Source organism: Nicotiana tabacum, chromosome 7, assembly GCF_000715075.1.
Source record: "Nicotiana tabacum cultivar K326 chromosome 7, ASM71507v2, whole genome shotgun sequence".
NCBI lineage: Eukaryota > Viridiplantae > Streptophyta > Magnoliopsida > Solanales > Solanaceae > Nicotiana > Nicotiana tabacum.
This window is the reverse complement of record NC_134086.1, coordinates 1,071,453-1,089,273: the sequence shown is the minus strand read 5'-3', so window position 1 is coordinate 1,089,273 and position 17,821 is coordinate 1,071,453. Positions and strand designations below refer to the sequence as shown.

Below are 17,821 nucleotides of genomic sequence, written 5' to 3'. Positions count from 1 at the left end.
CTTAGAAAAATTAACGTGAGCTTAAATAAAGAAATCAAACTTTCATATTGTTGTACTATGCCTAACATGCTTTCCTGAACCAAGGGTCTATTGGAAACTGATAATACTGGGTATGTTGTTGTTGTAGTATGCCTAACAGTTGAAGCCTCTTTACAAAGAGGATATCAACGTGATATATACAACTATTTTGGTTGTCCAATCAACCAGAAAGATTGATCAACCTAAAAACTGTGCCCGAACTAGGGCTGTGCACGGATCGGATCGGATCGGATTTAGCATATTTCGGATTCGGATTTCGGATTTCGGATTCTGAAAAGGGCAATCCGAATCCGATCCGAATTAACATTGGATCGGATCGGATTTGAAACTTTGGATCGGATAAATTTTCGGATTGTCGGATCGGATTGTTAATTTTCAGAACTTCTTCGAAGTATATAAACAAATGTTGGAAATTACTTTCCAAATACAAATTGAGCAATCACTTTTCAAATACTTGTTTTAACTGTAAACTTCGAAATTAAGTACTTAACATTGTTACATGTAACTGAGTACACAACTGACTGAACTGAATGTTCAATTTACAGTACAAAATGATTTAAACTGAATGTTCAATTTACAGTACTGAATGTTCAATTTACAGTACTGAATGTTCAATTTACACTTTACAGTACACAACTGAGTACTGACTGAACTAAGTACTCATAAAAATTAATACCTGAAATTTTTCTGAAATTTAACACAACTGGACAGTAAACCAAAGTACCAAACTGAACACCCCAAAACAAAACACAATCAATTGTCTTTCAAACCAAATTTTCATAGCAAAATAAAACAAACCAAACTACTAAAGTCCCAACAGTTCTTTAAAATATTACACATAACAAAAGAGTTCCAAGTTCCATGTTTTGGGAAGCCGCAACAGTCAACACAAACCAGCAACTAGGCCAAATGTAGCTCTCAATCTCAGATTCTCAGTAGGACTGTGAGACAAGTTAAAAATCTGCAATTTCAAACAATACAAAGAGCATTTTCAGAGAAAGAGAAAGATAGCTCATGGTCCAGAAATACCTGTATAATACAAAGAGCTTGTATAATGAAATACATGAGACTGAGAGCAAGTGTATAATGAATCAATACAAAGATCATTTTCAGAGCAAGTGTATAATGAAATACATGAGCTTGTAGCCTTGTACAACAAATGGAACATCACTATATGTCGACAATGCAAGGCTCTCTTCCCGTATTCATAAATTCTGTATAATAAGATAGTAACACAAGAAATTAGTTTAGAAGTAATCTAAATAAACATACAAATAAAGTATACATTAAACACAAGTAATAAGATAGGCTTACCAGCTTCAAGTTGTTCAAGATTATCTAAATCTTCTTCAATTTAATCGAAGTTGTTGATTCATTACGAAGCCAATCTTGGACACACACAAGAGCTTGAACCAATCTAGGAGTCAATGAACTCCTAAATGGATCAAGTATGCGTCCGCCGGTGCTAAAGGCTGATTCTGAGGCAACACTAGAAATCGGAATGGCTAGCACATCACGTGCCATCTCAGCAAGAGTGGGAAATCTAGGTGAGTTCAACTTCCACCACCCCAGAATGTTAAACTTTTCATGGTCTTCCTCAACATCTTCACCCAAATATTTATCTAACTCCGTTTTAGAATCAACTCCGCCACATTTCTTATGCTGCTTTAAATCTAGCATGAATTTTGAGAGCAATGATGAAGAAGATGGAGAAGATGGACCAGAAGACGGAGAAGATGGAGAAGAAGTAGATGGACATGAACCAGAACCACCATTTTTCATTGCATACACATTAAACAAAGTATCCATGTATGTTTTCACATCCTCTTGTATTTTCAAACCTACTGTTTCTCCAAACATAGAACCAAGTGCAAATGAAAGAGTATTAAACTTATGGCGTGGATCAAGCACACATGAGATAAAAATCATTTTGTTCATCTTATGTGGATCCCCCCAATACTTGTCAAATTTTTCTTTCATATTCTTTGCCATTTCTTTCAAGAAAGCATCTTCATTTTGCATCAACTCTTTCAAAGAAGAATCAACAACACATATTTCAAGAAAGTGCACATTAGACGTAATATAAAGTGTACCTGATACTTTCAAGGTGAGTTCATAAAAAATTTCCAGAAACTTCACAATACGTCTTACACTATCCCAATCACTACTTAAAAGTGGACCTGCAGGTTGTCCATCCTCACAAATGCAGTTAGAAATACATGACATCAAACCATAATCAATATCACAATACTTTGTAAAGGCTTCCTCATAAACTGTAGCAACCTTCAACATCAAATATGTGGAGTTCCACCTAGTAGGAACATCCAAGCACAATGATTTTTTAGAAGTTATCCTATCAAGATCACAACATTCTTTAAACTTTTTCCATCTTGCGGGAGATTGTCTAATGTACCTAACAGCTTGTCTTATTCGTTCAACAGACACACTCCCATCTCTCAACCCATCTTGAACAACTAGATTGATGATGTGAGCCATACATCTCACATGAACACGCTTACCTTCCATCAAGTTAGTGTTCCATCTAGTAAATTGCTTGGATAACTCTCTAACCATCACATCATTAGAACTCGCATTATCAACTGTCACAGTAAATACTTTATCCACTCCCCATTCAAGTAAACACTTTGCAATACCACTAGCTAAATCTTGACCTTTATGACTAGTAATTGGACAAAAATTCAATATCCTTTTATGTAATTTCCAATTATTGTCAATGTAATGGGCTGTAACACACATATAATTAATTCTTTGAATTGAAGTCCATGTGTCAGTAGTAATACATATTCTCTGTTTTGATTCTTTAAGAATAGACTTCAAAGCAAGTCTAGCTTCATGGTAAATCTCAAGACAATCCCTAGTCATAGTAGTACGAGATGAAATATGAAATAAAGGTTGAAGACTTCTAACAAAGTCTCTAAATCCATCTTTTTCAACAGAAATAAAAGGAAGTTCATCTTTAATAATCATACGAGCTAAAGCCCTCCTACATGCCTCTTGATCAAATTTCCAAGGGATAACTGAAACATCACCTGTTAGACCTTGCGGCTGAAAACCTAATGTTGTCTGGCTACCTTCTGCCTTGTAGGGGTTGGTCGGACATTTGGGAATATGCAATAACAAATTGCTTGTGCCGCTATGCTTAGTATCAGCTACATATTCTTCTGAACAAAACTTGCACCTCGCTTTTTTCACACCCTCGGAATCAGTGAACTTGTTGAAGTAGCGTCAAGCCATTGATCTTTCTTTAACCATTTTTCTTTTCTTCGAACTAGGTTCAGATTCAATGTTATTGGTTGTTGAATCTGAATCAGTTGAAGCATTACTTTCACCAACTGTTTCAACAATTTGAAGTTCATTCACTGTCTCTGTTTCGTTTTCCATCTACCAAAGGTCCAAAACAAACAAAAAAAACTAAATAAAATCAGAAATAGATGTTGTAATAGAAAAAAAACTAAATAAAATCAGAAATAGATGTTGTAATAAAATCAGTATAGAAAATGAAAGAGATAAAAAACAGAACATAAAGACAAATCGATACATACATAAAAATTGAAAAAACAGTATGAACAATAGTAACTAATAGTGAAGAAGAAGATTACTTTACTGGCTTGATAGTTGAGACTTCGACACTGAGAGGACTGACTACTGAGTCACTGAGATAAAGAGTGAAGAAGAAGAGAGGCAGAACCGCGGAATCTAAGGCGAAAGATCTCTGAACTCTGAAGAAGAGAGGCGGAACCGCGGAACAGTATGAACACTGAAGAAGAGAGGCGGAGCGGAACCCTGGACTGGTCAGTTCACTATGAACTTTGAAGAAGAGAGGCGGACTCAGTGGTGAACGAACAGCTAGGGCTGGAGGTGAACGACTCAGTGGTGAAAGAACAGCTAGGGCTCGGATCCTAAGTGAAAGAGGCGGAAAAGAAGATTTAGGGTAGGAGAAATAGGAATAGTATTTAGGGTAGTATAGTACTATTAGTATAGTATACTAACTTAACCGGGTTAAGTTATTTAACCCTAAAGAATTTAACTATTTATATATAGGCCCATATAATTTCGGATTTCGGATCGGATTAAAATTATGCCAATCCGAATCCAATCCGAAAATCCGAAATTTTATAAAACATAATCCGTATCCAATCCGAAAATCCGAAATCCGAAATCCGAAATAGAGTATGTCGGATCGGATTTCGGATATCCGATCCAAATGCACAGCCCTAGCCCGAACAATGTCCATTGGATAGACAAAAGATTAGACTCCCAAAGACCCAATATTGTCATTTATGTGCAAACTTCAGTTGAACAACTGAATATTTCATGTGGCCATTCAGTTAAAAGAACAGAGTGGAATTTGAGCATAAAATACGACCTGTCCAAGTGAAAGACCGGATAACTATGCATTAATGCCCATACACATATGCATTACGAGAAGAACTAACAAGGATGGCAATTCAAGTATCATTCAACAATTTGCTTGAAATTAAAAAATGAAAAATAAACTGCAATGGTGAATCTCACCTTCTTAATTTGACTACGTTATAGGCACATTATATCCAAATTCGGAGATTTTCACAAGGCGGAGATAAGCATAATTTAACACAGATAGGAAACTACCAATATTATGAACCATCGTATGCCTTTTAAACCAGGATAAACCAACATCCTTCTTGAAAATAAACATCACAAATTCTATGGCACAGTTCTATCATCAAAATTTACTTGATTACAAGAATGTATGAAAGAATTGATATGACAACTGTTTACAAGAAAATCAATGTGTAACACTACATGTCTTTTTGTAAGTGGTATGTAACTTATACAACGTCCATCGCACGTATTTGTATTGCAGGAGAACTATATTGTTGTTGTCTACCTAAAACTCCTTCATCAACATATAGTCCTCTCCGGATGAAAGAATCCCGTGAAGCGTAGAGGGATTGACCAAATTTTGGAGAGAAGAAAAGAGAAACAGCAGAACCTTCTTTATTTCTTCTGGATATTAATCTGAATGACCTCATATTCTACACTCCCTGTGAATGCTCGCCACAAAATGCCCTAGAAATGACCTACAATAACAATTTTCTGGTAAGCAGCTTGTATTTACAGAAGAAAGAGGTCTAATAACAATAGAATAAGCACCATATGAGATCAGTAATTGCAGATGACAATTACTAAGACATGCAGGATAAAGTTCTCACGTTAATCTGGTGGTACATGATGCACTTTAACTGTGACATTCAATATAGTTGCAATCTGACAGCGTCAACGACATCATACTTTCTTGGTATCTATATCTATGTCTCATCAATATCATTGCTAACTGAAAGCAGCATTATTTACTGTACTCAACTTCAGATTTGGAAATTATTTGATATAAACAGTTCCTTAATAAGTATAAAATAATATAAAAATTACTGGCCTCAGTTGGTCGTCAAATTATTTATTCTTCTTGTTTAGTTCTTTTCATACATATCAAAATAAAAAGAAAAACAGGACATGATAAATAATTCCATGAGATGACCAAGGTGCCAACCAAACTCCCCTAGTCTTCTTTTTAGTCCTCCAACATGCTTCGCAGCTCTCCAAGTTTGCGAATAAGAAGTGCAACCAAGAGACATATCCATAAATCAACTCTGAAAATGGTCTTAATTTATGTGTATCTAAGTCAACAACTTGGATCAGAAAGTATAGAGACACTAGCAGACTTACAGTTCAAATAACTTCATCTTGGAAGAAGTGGCTGTCTTTCATCAGGTCCTACTAGATGACTAGCCTGGAAAAGAAATTAATATGAAATCTGTCATAGGAAATACAGCGAAAACTCGGCATCTATAAATTTCTGATAAATAAATCCATACCTCCTCATTTGCTCCTGCTGCCATATTTACGAAGGATGAATCTTTAGAGCTGAAAAACAACAGAAAAGGGAAGTATTAACAGATGCATCATTTTAAACTTTGGAGGTGAGTAAGGGTTACGAGGGGGTGAACATGCATCTCTGTGATGTACACCTAAATTTTTTAGCATTTAGTTCAGATCCATCTTTTAATAGATGGATTTGATGTTATGGTTGGCACTTGCAAATAGCAGGTAAAGCTTTCTGGCCAACTCAAAGCAAGGGAAAAAAAGACTTGCCCAATTGAGGTCTCACGAAGTAGTTACCAGCCTAAAAAGAGAAGTTATTTGAATGCTTCTGTACATAGTATGGACAATGCCAATCATCACCTAATAGTAATTGAAGTATGGCTTGTTGTCTTAGTAAGTGAAGCTGGGACATATCTTGCGTGGCAAAGGACCTTATGCCAATAATAACTTGTAACTTTTTTTTGATTATTATGAGAAAAAGGGTCATCATTCGTTATATCAAGCAACAAGGAGATGATATTTGCAGAAATAGAAAAAAAAAAAAAAAAGACAGAAGCAGCCCTTCAGCTATGCAGGGAGCTATCAATTCATACACATTCTCTAAATTGGTTACGTCTGAACTTTGACACTTAAAAGTACAAAAAATTAACGACAAGAGTACTTCAATGATATGATATAAACTTAAAATACAAGATATAAGTCGTATCACAGAGAAACTTTCAGTGTTATTTTGCCCTCTTGGGTGGAGTAGCAGCTGAATTAGGTGCAGAACTACATCCGCTATAAGAGGCTATAGTTGGAGTATCATGTTACTCATTCCACCAGACAAACATTTTAAACGAACAGACAAACCAGGAGCAAGCCATCACAACCTACTTCCTATCACATACTCAGTATGCATATATAAGAACGAAAATAGGATACAGAAAGCATTATTCTAAGAACCAGTAGCTGACAAAGAAAGACAACTTACAGCTGAGACATAATTCTACATTATACTTAACAGGTAAAGTAGGTACCTATGCTTCTCCCCGACATCAATCAACTCCAATGTCCCATTTTGTTGGTCATCTTTAACTTTTGCAAGAGGTGAAAAGAACTGAAGTATCAAAGTAATATGGTCAGTCCAAAGAGAGAATGGGAAAATATCAAAGGGACAACTCTCTCAATTTTAGTACCTGGTGCATTGAGATGAAAACAACAGAAATCCCAAGAAGAAAGTTTATGGTCAGTGTATGACCAAACAACAAAGCAGATGCTATGCCTGTAAATATCGTTGCAACGGTCGACGAATACTTCTTCAGAATCGTATCTAGTATGAACAAATTGTGTTATTGAGTAGAATACCATAAAAGAAAATTTTCTTGTTAAAAGTAGGAGATGGCTTAGAGCTAAATACAAAGATATAATAATCCCATTAATGGAGGATATGATGAGCCAAAAAGAAAGGGTGGAGCATATTGAGTAGATAATCTCACCAGCATATTTGAAAAAAAAGGAAGACAGAATTCCTTGTGCCGCGTTGTTAACAATTAGAAGCATGGTTGCCTTTGAATGCCCTTCAAATATATCCAAGCTACTAGGACCTGAAAAATTCAGAAGAAACATTTCAGGGGCTGGAGGAATATTGTCCAACAAAGGCCTTGCTCTGAAGTACCATAATTTTTTGATTGGTAGTCTGAAGTAGGATTGGCTTCATCCATGATCTCATATGTTGCCACTTCAATTACCTCTACGGAAAAACCAACCATGGGATTTTGTTTACCACAATTTTCCTAATGTATTTCAGAGAAGTTTTTTAAAACAAGAGCAGAACTTTTGCACAGGTTACAAACATAGACATATATGTCATCATGAGGTTCCCTATAACCACTCCTATCAAAGTAGATATATACATCTGATTGCTTCCCTAACTATAAAGCATTGTATTTGCCATTAAGAGATTTACTAGTATGATTTGTCTAAGAGGTAATATGATTTTGCAACCACTATGTTGGTTAGTAATATGATTTTCAACCACTATGATATTAACGTATAGTAATATGATTTTCAACCACTATGATATTAACGTATAGTAATACGATTTACACCATGAAAGAGTAATGTCATTTGCAATTTTGCAGGTTTTCTTTGGCAGTACATTCTAATCCAGGGCAGGTGTAATAATATGGTATATATAACTGTAACAGTTACTTGAAGATAAAACATGAAAGCAAGGATCTAAGCACTATAATGAGATTAAAATAACAAAGTAACAATGTTATTCTTTTGACAAAACGGTGAACTCAGTAACGTCAAGAGCAGTTTTATTAAGTCAGTTATTATTTGCCTTGTCATGTGCCAAATTTTGATTTCTAGGAAAACCCTCAGAATCACACCATTACCTTTAAATATAGCAATCCCAAGAATTGCGAGAAAGTTGAATATAGCACCATATCCATACAGAAATAAGTTCTGCAAGTTAAACAGTAACATGTCAGATGGTTCAGGAAGAGGGCACTAATAGAAGCCACGTCCACCCTTTATGAATAGAGAAATTCGCATAATCTATATTGCTCGAGAGACAAGATCTGACATGCATCAACTGAAAAGAAATGCTCGAAGTCTCAAACATTGTATTAAACTGGCACTCAATAAGTACTTAAGTACAGGTATATAAAAATGTTACGCTACTCAAACGTAACAATCGTCCCGCGAAAGAAGGCAGAGGAAAATAATGAGCCAAGCTAACCACAGATCATTCTGCTGATAAATAAATAAGAGAAATGATAACCAACCATGGTGAAGTTACCTGGAGATAAATGCTAGTGTCATATTGACTCTTCAAAGCATACTCATTGAATACTGAGGCCATAGAAGGAACAGTTACCTGTGTGAAAAACCCTTCTTTAGCCAGTATCTTAAATGATGTCCAAGGGTTCACTAATGCCTCTTCAAATAACAGAACAAAAATGAATCGGTAGTAGAAGCTTTTAATTACTTACAAAAATCAGTGTATAGATGTATGCAATTGTGGTAACTGGAAGAGCCAAAGAAGTGGTGCCTTCAGGAATGGATCGAAGTTGATTAATGCTAATCCCAATTAGCAACAAAGCAAGAGCCTCCCACTGTACCATAATAATTCCTATTATATGGGTATACAACTTCTATCATCCTGCAAGAAGTTACACAGGATGCTTCGCTCCTTCCTGCCTTCACAATCAATATTGCAACACCAGCTTATTTTACCAGTTTGAAACCACTAACCTGAATTATGGAAAACCGTCGTTTCATGATAAATTTCAAAAGCACGGCAATAACCAGAACCTGCACTTTGACAACATAGAAACAAATATTGTAAAAATTAAAGAAAAGTTCTACCAGAGCATAATATCCAAGAAAGTATTCTGAGACATATCCTTTTGCTGGTATATAATAGTGAAACCAAGATACTCGTCAATTGATATGTAAAGTCTCAGGTATCGAAAAGAAATAACCACCTTAATAAATTTTTTGGCTTTAGGTAATATTCAAGGAGAGAGAAAAGTGAACAAAAAAGAGTAGTCCTTTTTTCGGCCACGTAAGAAGGATTCAGACAGATAACTTTAGACATTCTAGAATAGATGCTAAAAAAACTTTCTTTCACTAGATTACCCAATAAAGGAATAGCAGACTAGTTGAGTCCGACCCTTGTGCATAATATTATCTTGGAGAAAATTTATAACCACCTCAAAAATTCCTAAGAGAACTTAAATATAGCACTTTATGGATGCTCCAAGCTTTTCCATGTTTTACTGAAGGGAACAAGGGAAAGATTAACATGATTATAACAGAAACCAAATTACTAGAAGCATTCTTCCTTTTACCACTAACAAAAGAAAAATATGCATACGAAAATCTAGCAATTATGAGATATCTAGTTTTTCTCTAAAGTCCAGTCACGAGTAGATTTATTCATAATATCAAAGGAAGATTTAACCACCTGCTAAAGACTGCAAGCTGTTTTGAAAGAGTACCACACAGACTATCAGCCCATATTGCTTAAAATTTCAAGAAGATATATAGTGATTTACACTGGAAGCCTCCATGATACAGATTAAATGGGAGCAATTTCAGAATCTAATCAGGATAGATTTGGATCAAGAAACAATGGCGATAACAATAACGCTTCAACCCAAACTGGCTGGTGATATATTGGATGCAAGTTGATCTAAATTTAGGCTTAATCCAAATTTGGCTGAATTCAGGGATGAAGTTGGATTGTGCTAATCTGAATTTACCTACACTGTATTTATGACGGAATAGGTTTACTGTTGATCATCTTGAACTGCGAATACAGGATTCAGACTAAACTCAATCACAGCCAAATGATAATTTAGAATACATATGAGCTCTTGATATTACATCACTTTGTCCAGTCTAATATTTATTTATCACAATTTCTGATTAAATATAATTAGATCAATAATAATTATAAATTAAGATAAAAAATTTATAATTGTAACTTTGTTTATATATCAGCTAATCGACGGATCAGCATGAGATTGTCAAGAATGAAACTCCTGATGCCCCTGATGATGGAGACTTGAAGAAGTATAGAATAAATCAAATAGAAGGCTCATTCGTAGATCAGCATAAAATTATTAATCCAATCCAAGATGAGTAACCGAGTTCTTCTTCCTATGGTTGGCACCAACACATGCATTGCTAATACACTTATTGGCATTCCATACTAAGTCAGCGAAGTAGCACAGATGCTGGTATTATTGGTACAGCAATAAATAATGACAATGGAACACCTGTCCATTGATACCAAAATTAGTACCGTAATTATTCTAATGATACCCTTGATACATAGCTTCATGTTTGAGATCAAATAAGCCACTAACTAATCTGGAATAACCAAAAATTAGGAGATTGTGCAAAAGAAAGAAAAGCAATCAGCGTCAGTAAAGCAATTGAAGAATTCAGCAAAAAACAATCAGATGATATATCGTAGCAGTGGTCAACTATAGCAGTTACCTTCAGATTGCTTAGCATCTTCACAGTTGCTGGGTTGAAATATAACTGTACAAAAATATTAGAGGGAAAATGTCAAGAAAAAGGAGAACTGTGGTAAAAGAAAATCCCCAGTGTATAGTCTCGTAGCTAGCAAGCTAGGACTTAAAGATTATATTGAACAGTGAAAAGATCTTAATAGTAGTAGAACAGTCAATCAAATATATATACATGACTCAGTAGCTTCAAAACCAAACATCAAATCAAGTTTTATAGAGGTGTCTCAATAACTGTTAAAGCGAATGAGGACATAGGGCAAAGAATCCATTAACCAAAACAGAGTTACCAAAGATGAATTTTATTCTCCGTTTACATCTTAGCCATAAGCAGAAAGAGTTAAGACTGTCACTTGTCTCCTATAGCACCATGGCATGGCAAGTCTACACCTGCCAGACCTTCACCCAGTAGGGCATCTAAACAATGGTAATTGGTTCTTCAGCAGCCTCTCTTATTTGGAATTTTTAGTCGTGCTAAGGACAAAGCGACAGCCAGCAGGAAGTATTGCGCACAGAAGCATTCTTGCAAAACCAGAATAGTCCTCTGATTTGTTGAGTATTAGTTATTAAGAAATAACAATATCTATGGAATCATCACTACTGAAGAAGAATTCAAGATTTCTTATTTTGAGGCAAAAATCCAACTCCCTAGCCCAGAAGTCATTACGTAATCTTAGAAATTAGTACTGGATATATCCCAAGTTTTGAGACAAACAGTCAAGTTCGAGACAGCAACTCTTCTCATGCCAGACCTGTTATTCTCGATGAATGAATGGGTGAAACTAGACACTATTCCAACTTTCTAGCAATTTACAGTACAAGAAAAAATGCAGAGACAAAATGTGCCATGCTGGACGAAATAACAAAACAATGGGAATAATCACTCAGAGAGCTGACAAGAACAGCAACAAATAGTACCTGCATGATGAACTTTAGGTAGTTATTTATGGCATAGAGTAGTGCTGGTACAGCAAGAAGCACATTGTTTCGTGCAGCCTGAAGAAAATATAAAATGGTCATGAGAAATTATCAAGTAATAGTAAGCCTGTTAAATGTTAGTAGCATGTTTGTACAAAAAATACAATGGACGACTAACTAATGAATGCATGTCAAGCCAATAAGATTTCAGTCACACAGAACAGATATCAAGCAATCAACATAGAATCTGAAAGCTATACAAACTGACAACATATTTCAATTCTCGAAGAAGCTGAAATAGATTGGTGCAAAGTAGTGGTTTTAATAGAATGGTGAAGGAAAACAAAAGTTAGCCAGGATGCAGATAAGAATTAGTTAATTTTAAAATGAAACTGACACTGCAACAAAGAAAAGTGGAAGCTTTCATGCAGTCAACAATCTAGGAGGAATCAGAAGTCTTCGGTTCTATTATAAGTCAAAATTTTCATAACTAGACACCAGGCCGGTGTCAAAAGTATGTACAAACTATTTCTTTGACTCAACTGGAGCTATTCACTGGCATTTATCAAGTTGCCAACTACATACACAACTGTGAAGGTAACAACTGGAGGTCTTTCAACAAGTATGCTACACTTTTCCTTTCTTTTTCCTCCCCACCCCTCACTGACTCAGTTTCGTTGTTTATGGACCTTAGGTCACATTAGAAGCTTAAGAAAGAGGAAAACCAGTATTTGCAAGCATCAATTAGTAACTTAAAGGATGTTTCCATTTTACATCAGACAAACTGACAAGTGAAACAAAAGGAACAAAACTAGGTAAAAAGGTTGAAGTTTTCTTTTTCCAGCCAAGTGTGCAAACTTGAATTGTCTTTTGCGAGAAAACCAAAACTCATACAAAACTTGGCAGCTTGAAACAATGTAGAAATATGAAGAGGGTCCAACTCCCGAGCTCGGTCCACGAAAACTCAGCTATGATAAAACATGGCAGTTTGACACTATGTAGAAATATGAGAAGGTTCCAACTTCCGAGCTTGGTCCAAATTATATCAATGTTAGGCATGTCATTTGCAGTTGTCCCAATAAAACTATTCTTTGACAATACTAAAAGAGTTTAAGCATCTCTGGGTCAACTCAGTGTCTTCATCCTTTTCTCCACATTATGGATCAACTCAGTGTCGTCATCCTTATTCACCACGTTATGTTTATTCTTTTTTCCCTTTTCTGTAGATAATATTCAACACTTTAGAGCCTGGGATGTTGATATGAAGAGAGGTAGAACTCACGGCAATATATTGATCCTTTTGTGGAATGAATAAATGAGGGCGTCCTGATATGCAACTAGAATTGTAGGATTTCTTGAAGTTTCTTCTCAGTAGACTATACCCAGTGAAGAGAAGCATTTAGTTCGTTTATCCAATATAAACTATATACATCATGCCAGGCACCTTTTGTTTACTGCATGATATCATTAGCAGCTCTTCACGATGTGAATTCCCGTAAAACCACTAATTCGATCTTTCTTAACACTTTATATGCTTGAAGGCCCAATCTGTTTGCATCAAGCTCAAATTTCCTTCCTGCATGTGTGGCCCCCAACTGGGAGCTTTGCCTAACTCTATTGGAGGTGTGGTAAAAAGTTTACAACTCATGATATCTTTCTTCTTTGCAGGTTCATACACATAATTTGAATTGATGATTGAGAAAACTGTTTCGGTCTGTCTGCACCCAAAAGCGACAATTCATTTGTCCCTTTGTCCAAGACAATCATCCAGGCTAGGCATCTTCCTCATCCTTAATGCCATACATATGGTAGGTTAATCATGTAAGAAGAGGACTCAACTGAGAGACTGGCTCCTCAGATACTGCATCACTTACAAACTTTATACTATAATAAAGAACAAATGCAAGAATGATGATATTATATGGACATGATGAGCAATAAAGAACTAAGAGCAGTTACAACACTCACATCAATAACATTTTACCTGTACAAATGTGGATATTGAAAGAAGTGGCTTTTCTCCAACTTTTTGATGCCTGGCCTACAGAAACAATCCAACAAGACACATAAATTGAGCTTTCTAAAAGAAAATATATGAAGAAAATATTATGAGTAAAACCAAAAACATAGATAAAGTGTACCTGGATTAAAAGCATTAGTATTGCAAAGACGACCTTTGTCGCCTCCGTCAAGAAGTTGACACTTACGGGACTAAACTTGAATTTTCCGTCCACTTTTGACATAAATACTAAAACAGGCTGAAAACGAAATAAATACGGAGTTAAACCTATGTCTTTCTCATAATTAAGCAGAAATTTTGAATGCCTTGCTGATAGATATGTAATAACAGCAATCAAAATAACGGTGATTGTTTGGGAAAGGAGCACAATCCACACGAATTCAAGTAGCTTAATAAGTTTCCAGTTTACACGTAAGATATTACCATTTGCATGCAAAAAAACAAACTTTTTTTGAGCGCTGAAAAGAAGATGAGTAAACAGTTAACATGTGAAGAGGACCGCTACCTGTAAACCAACCAGCATACAATCTCCTACAACCAAAAGGACATTAAGAGCACGCTGCTTTGATGAAATCTTGCTTCTATGTCGATCATATGCCCTTGAAATAGTTTTTACAGTTGGAGAAACAAGCTTGGAATGACAGACAGCGCATTCTGCCATACCGTTCTTCATGAGTCAACTGCTTAATATTTCAGATTTAAAGAAATTTCACCTAAATACAAGAAACATTGTGAGTACAACAACCACCATATATTAGAATAAATATTGAAAGGGCAAACAAGAAAATAAAGTAAGGCAACATCGTGAGAAAAAATTCTGTTAGTTCTACTTGTAAGATATACTAAAAATATGAGGAATTAAGGATCATATAGCTCACCTTCATCTTTCTAAGACTATTTCATTTACCTTTCACTAAAATAGTCAGCTCAAACAGCTTAAGCACATCAAATGAAATACAAGCACAGGTCATCCAGATCCTAAATTTTCTCAACCTTTTTAACCAACTACAATCCAATTCAAACTGCAACTGCTGCATACAAAGACCCATATTACATGGATCATTCATTCCCCTTGACATACCCGTGTCAAATCGGTGTAATTAGGATGTGGTTACTTAATGCATATTCGACTTGATGTATCAGTAATGGTATGCACACACCTATAATGGATACATACCCATAAATGAATCCATGTAACATAGACAGAGATAACCACACATGAAACATTACTATGACGAAGCCATATAACCAATCCACTAACCAATGGTCTACAGCTGGTGACTCAACTGCAACTAAATAGAAAAGCTAAATCATGACACCGACAACATCATCCGCATACATACGTACATAGTATATAAAGGGCAGTGCCCACTAAGTAACTTACTGAACAAAATGCACTTGTTAGTTTTCAATTTTTACTGAATGAAGTTATTCAGCAGCATAAACCCTCACTTCACCTCTCTCCGGTATCAAAATCAGAGATCAACCAAGTCACTTTTAACGCAAAATTTATGGAAATTAATTTAATAGATCTCACTATAAAACCAGCAAAAAAATCACATCTTTTTGCATGACAACAACTTTCATATCCAGATAGTATTGAATTCGACACGGATCAAGCATGTAACATCCGTTTTAATTAACAAAAGCCAACAAAATGTAACATCTCAACGTATCTCAAATAGATCTACATCTCAATCTTTTTTTAACAAAATTCAACATTGCTCATAAACAAAAAACAAAAAAAGAACTGACCTGTGAAAGAAGTGATTAAACGGAGTTAGAGTATGTATAATTTCTTGGCGGGAAACGGTCTGCCGGAAGACAAACTTTTCCGGCGAGATCCAGAGAACTCCGACCGACTTCAGCTGAGACAACTAGTAAGGACTAGAAACGTGGGCAATTGTGTAATTGGAGAAGATTTCTGAAAGAGTTTGTTTGTTTTAAGATGCGGGGAATATGCAGGGGAGAGAAGAAGGGAGTTGGAAAGGGGCAATGAATTTAATTTTTACTCCAAAGTTTATTTTTAATTTAATTGAATAAAGGGAGCCACATTCTTTTGGTGTTTAAGTTTCTCTATCACTTTGCTTCAATAGTAAAACATAATAGGTGTGAAGTTCTTGTCACATAGTAGATTTTTCATTTTTCTTTGAGAAAAATGAGTAAGCTTTTAATACGAGTGAATTTCATTTTCAAATTCTTCTCCAACCCAACAAACATTCTATACCATCATTGCTTTAAGGGAAATTCATCTATCAAAATATTTGGAGCTTTAAATTAAATAATAATTACTCATATTTTGAATTTTATTTTTGATTCATAACTATAATTTAAGACAAAAGGGGTTGCTCTGATGGTAAGCAACCTCCACTTCCAACCAATAGGTTGTGAGTTCAAGTCTCCCCAAGAGCAAGGTGGGAAGTTCTTGAAGGGAAGGATGTCGGGTTTCTATTTGGAAACGGACTCTCTACCTCAGGGTAGGGGTAAGGTCTGCGTACACACTACCCTCCCCAGACCCCACTAAGTGGAATTATACTGTGTTGTTGTTGTTGTTGTTGTTGTTGTTGTTGTTCTTAACTATAATTTTTAATGTTCGAGCTTTCAAAAACTACTTAATTTCAAATTAGACGTAATAAAAATTGTCCAAGCCAACTTAACTAAACATGTAACAAAATACAAGGGATTAAGCCTAGCAACTTCCCTTGTGTAGAGCATCTAGATTGAATCCTTGAGTAATATAAAACTATTGAGTTTTTCTTCTTCTTTTAATATCTCACCAAATAATTTATATGTAAAGTTTAGTGAGAAATCACTTGTAGTACTTCTCTTTAGATTCAATATTTACTTAGAAGTAAAAGATTCAACCCTCACTCAATACTCCGCTCTTTTCCTTAATCTCGGACAACAATATGCAATATAGCTGCCTTCTCCCTCTCTAAGAAGAAAACAAGAAAGGAAAGGAGTATTTATTGAAAAGAAAAGACACATATTTCCGAAGAATTAACATAAATAGTCGCTCATTCAACCGTTAAAAATAACTTGTGCATGTACAATATATGTATAATTAGTATAATTTATGTATACCGGACAGAAAAATAAATAGCAAACCTAGTCGGCTATTTGTGTAAAGATTGTAGAGTTCTTTTGTATATTTTTAGATTATGATGATGTTGGTGTATTTTCGTCTATGAGAAAATGACATTATATAGCCGCTGTAAAAATAATAACCGAAAAATATATAAAATTTATATATTTTTTGTGTATATATACATTCTATATGTTATACAAAAATTATACAAATTTTATATATTTTTCGACTACCAGATATAAATAGTTTATGGTACGGGCTAAAAATGACAATACTCATGTCTATTGAGAAACTTTTAGAAAGCACTATGTTTTAGTGAATATTAGCTAGTCGTAGCTACCATTTACTATATTACTTCCTATAGCTATATTTTTAGATTTTTTAGAGTGTATTCGATGTATTTAAGCTATTGTATTCATGAATAGAGTAGCATTTCTAGGCGTGAAACAGGGGATTACAGCTAGACAGATTTTTGTATTCGAGTGTATTCAACTGTATTCATGGCGTGAAACATGGGACTACAGCTGGACAGATTATTGTATTCGACTATATTCGCGGCGTGAAACGGGGATTACACTGTTTTTAAACGGAAAGTGAATCAATTAACAGAATAGACTCCTAATATAACTCAACAAACTCAATTATAACACACAAAATTTGTATTTCCATTTATAAAAAAGATTCTCAACCAAAAAATACCCCAAAAAAACATAGCACTCTTCAGAAAAATTATATAATACATCTGAATACATAAATTATATTAATTAAAAAAATATATGAATACATTTATGGAATATAGCGAGAGAGTGAATACAATGAAATGCATAGAATATAACGGGA

The 17,821-nt window shown here is 35.0% G+C and overlaps 1 protein-coding gene across 3 annotated transcripts; it reads right to left on the bottom strand.

The window, feature by feature from the left end:
* Positions 1-4,680: 4,680 nt before the first annotated feature.
* On the bottom strand, positions 4,681-15,984 carry LOC107797067 (CMP-sialic acid transporter 3). Of its 3 annotated transcripts, none has more exons than XM_016619923.2 (16): positions 15,649-15,984; positions 14,399-14,606; positions 14,015-14,131; positions 13,858-13,914; positions 11,874-11,951; positions 10,924-10,968; positions 9,169-9,228; positions 8,907-9,029; positions 8,714-8,791; positions 8,307-8,376; positions 7,401-7,508; positions 7,101-7,234; positions 6,942-7,021; positions 5,916-5,964; positions 5,767-5,830; positions 4,681-5,123 (listed from the first exon to the last, which is right to left on the bottom strand). In XM_016619923.2, the coding sequence occupies exons 2-15, from the start codon at positions 14,564-14,566 to the stop codon at positions 5,780-5,782; spliced, it is 1,218 nt and encodes a 405-aa protein (XP_016475409.1). In that variant the 5' UTR covers positions 14,567-14,606; positions 15,649-15,984; the 3' UTR covers positions 4,681-5,123; positions 5,767-5,779. The 3 variants fall into 3 exon arrangements, with proteins under 3 accessions (XP_016475409.1, XP_016475425.1, XP_016475418.1); XM_016619939.2 differs by lacking the exon at positions 4,681-5,123 and adding an exon at positions 5,482-5,690; XM_016619932.2 differs by lacking the exon at positions 4,681-5,123 and adding an exon at positions 5,482-5,637.
* Positions 15,985-17,821: the final 1,837 nt, after the last annotated feature.

Excerpts from the sequence above, each read along its gene's own strand:
- LOC107797067 (XM_016619923.2), bottom strand. The coding sequence starts at position 14,566 with ATGAAGAACGGTATGGCAGAATGCGCTGTCTGTCATTCCAAGCTTGTT. Across the intron at positions 9,229-10,923 it reads AGATGCTAAGCAATCTGAAG|GTTCTGGTTATTGCCGTGCT; the intron begins GTAACTGCTATA and ends GTCAAAGTGCAG. Across the intron at positions 8,792-8,906 it reads ACATCTATACACTGATTTTT|GTAACTGTTCCTTCTATGGC; the intron begins GTAAGTAATTAA and ends TTTTTCACACAG.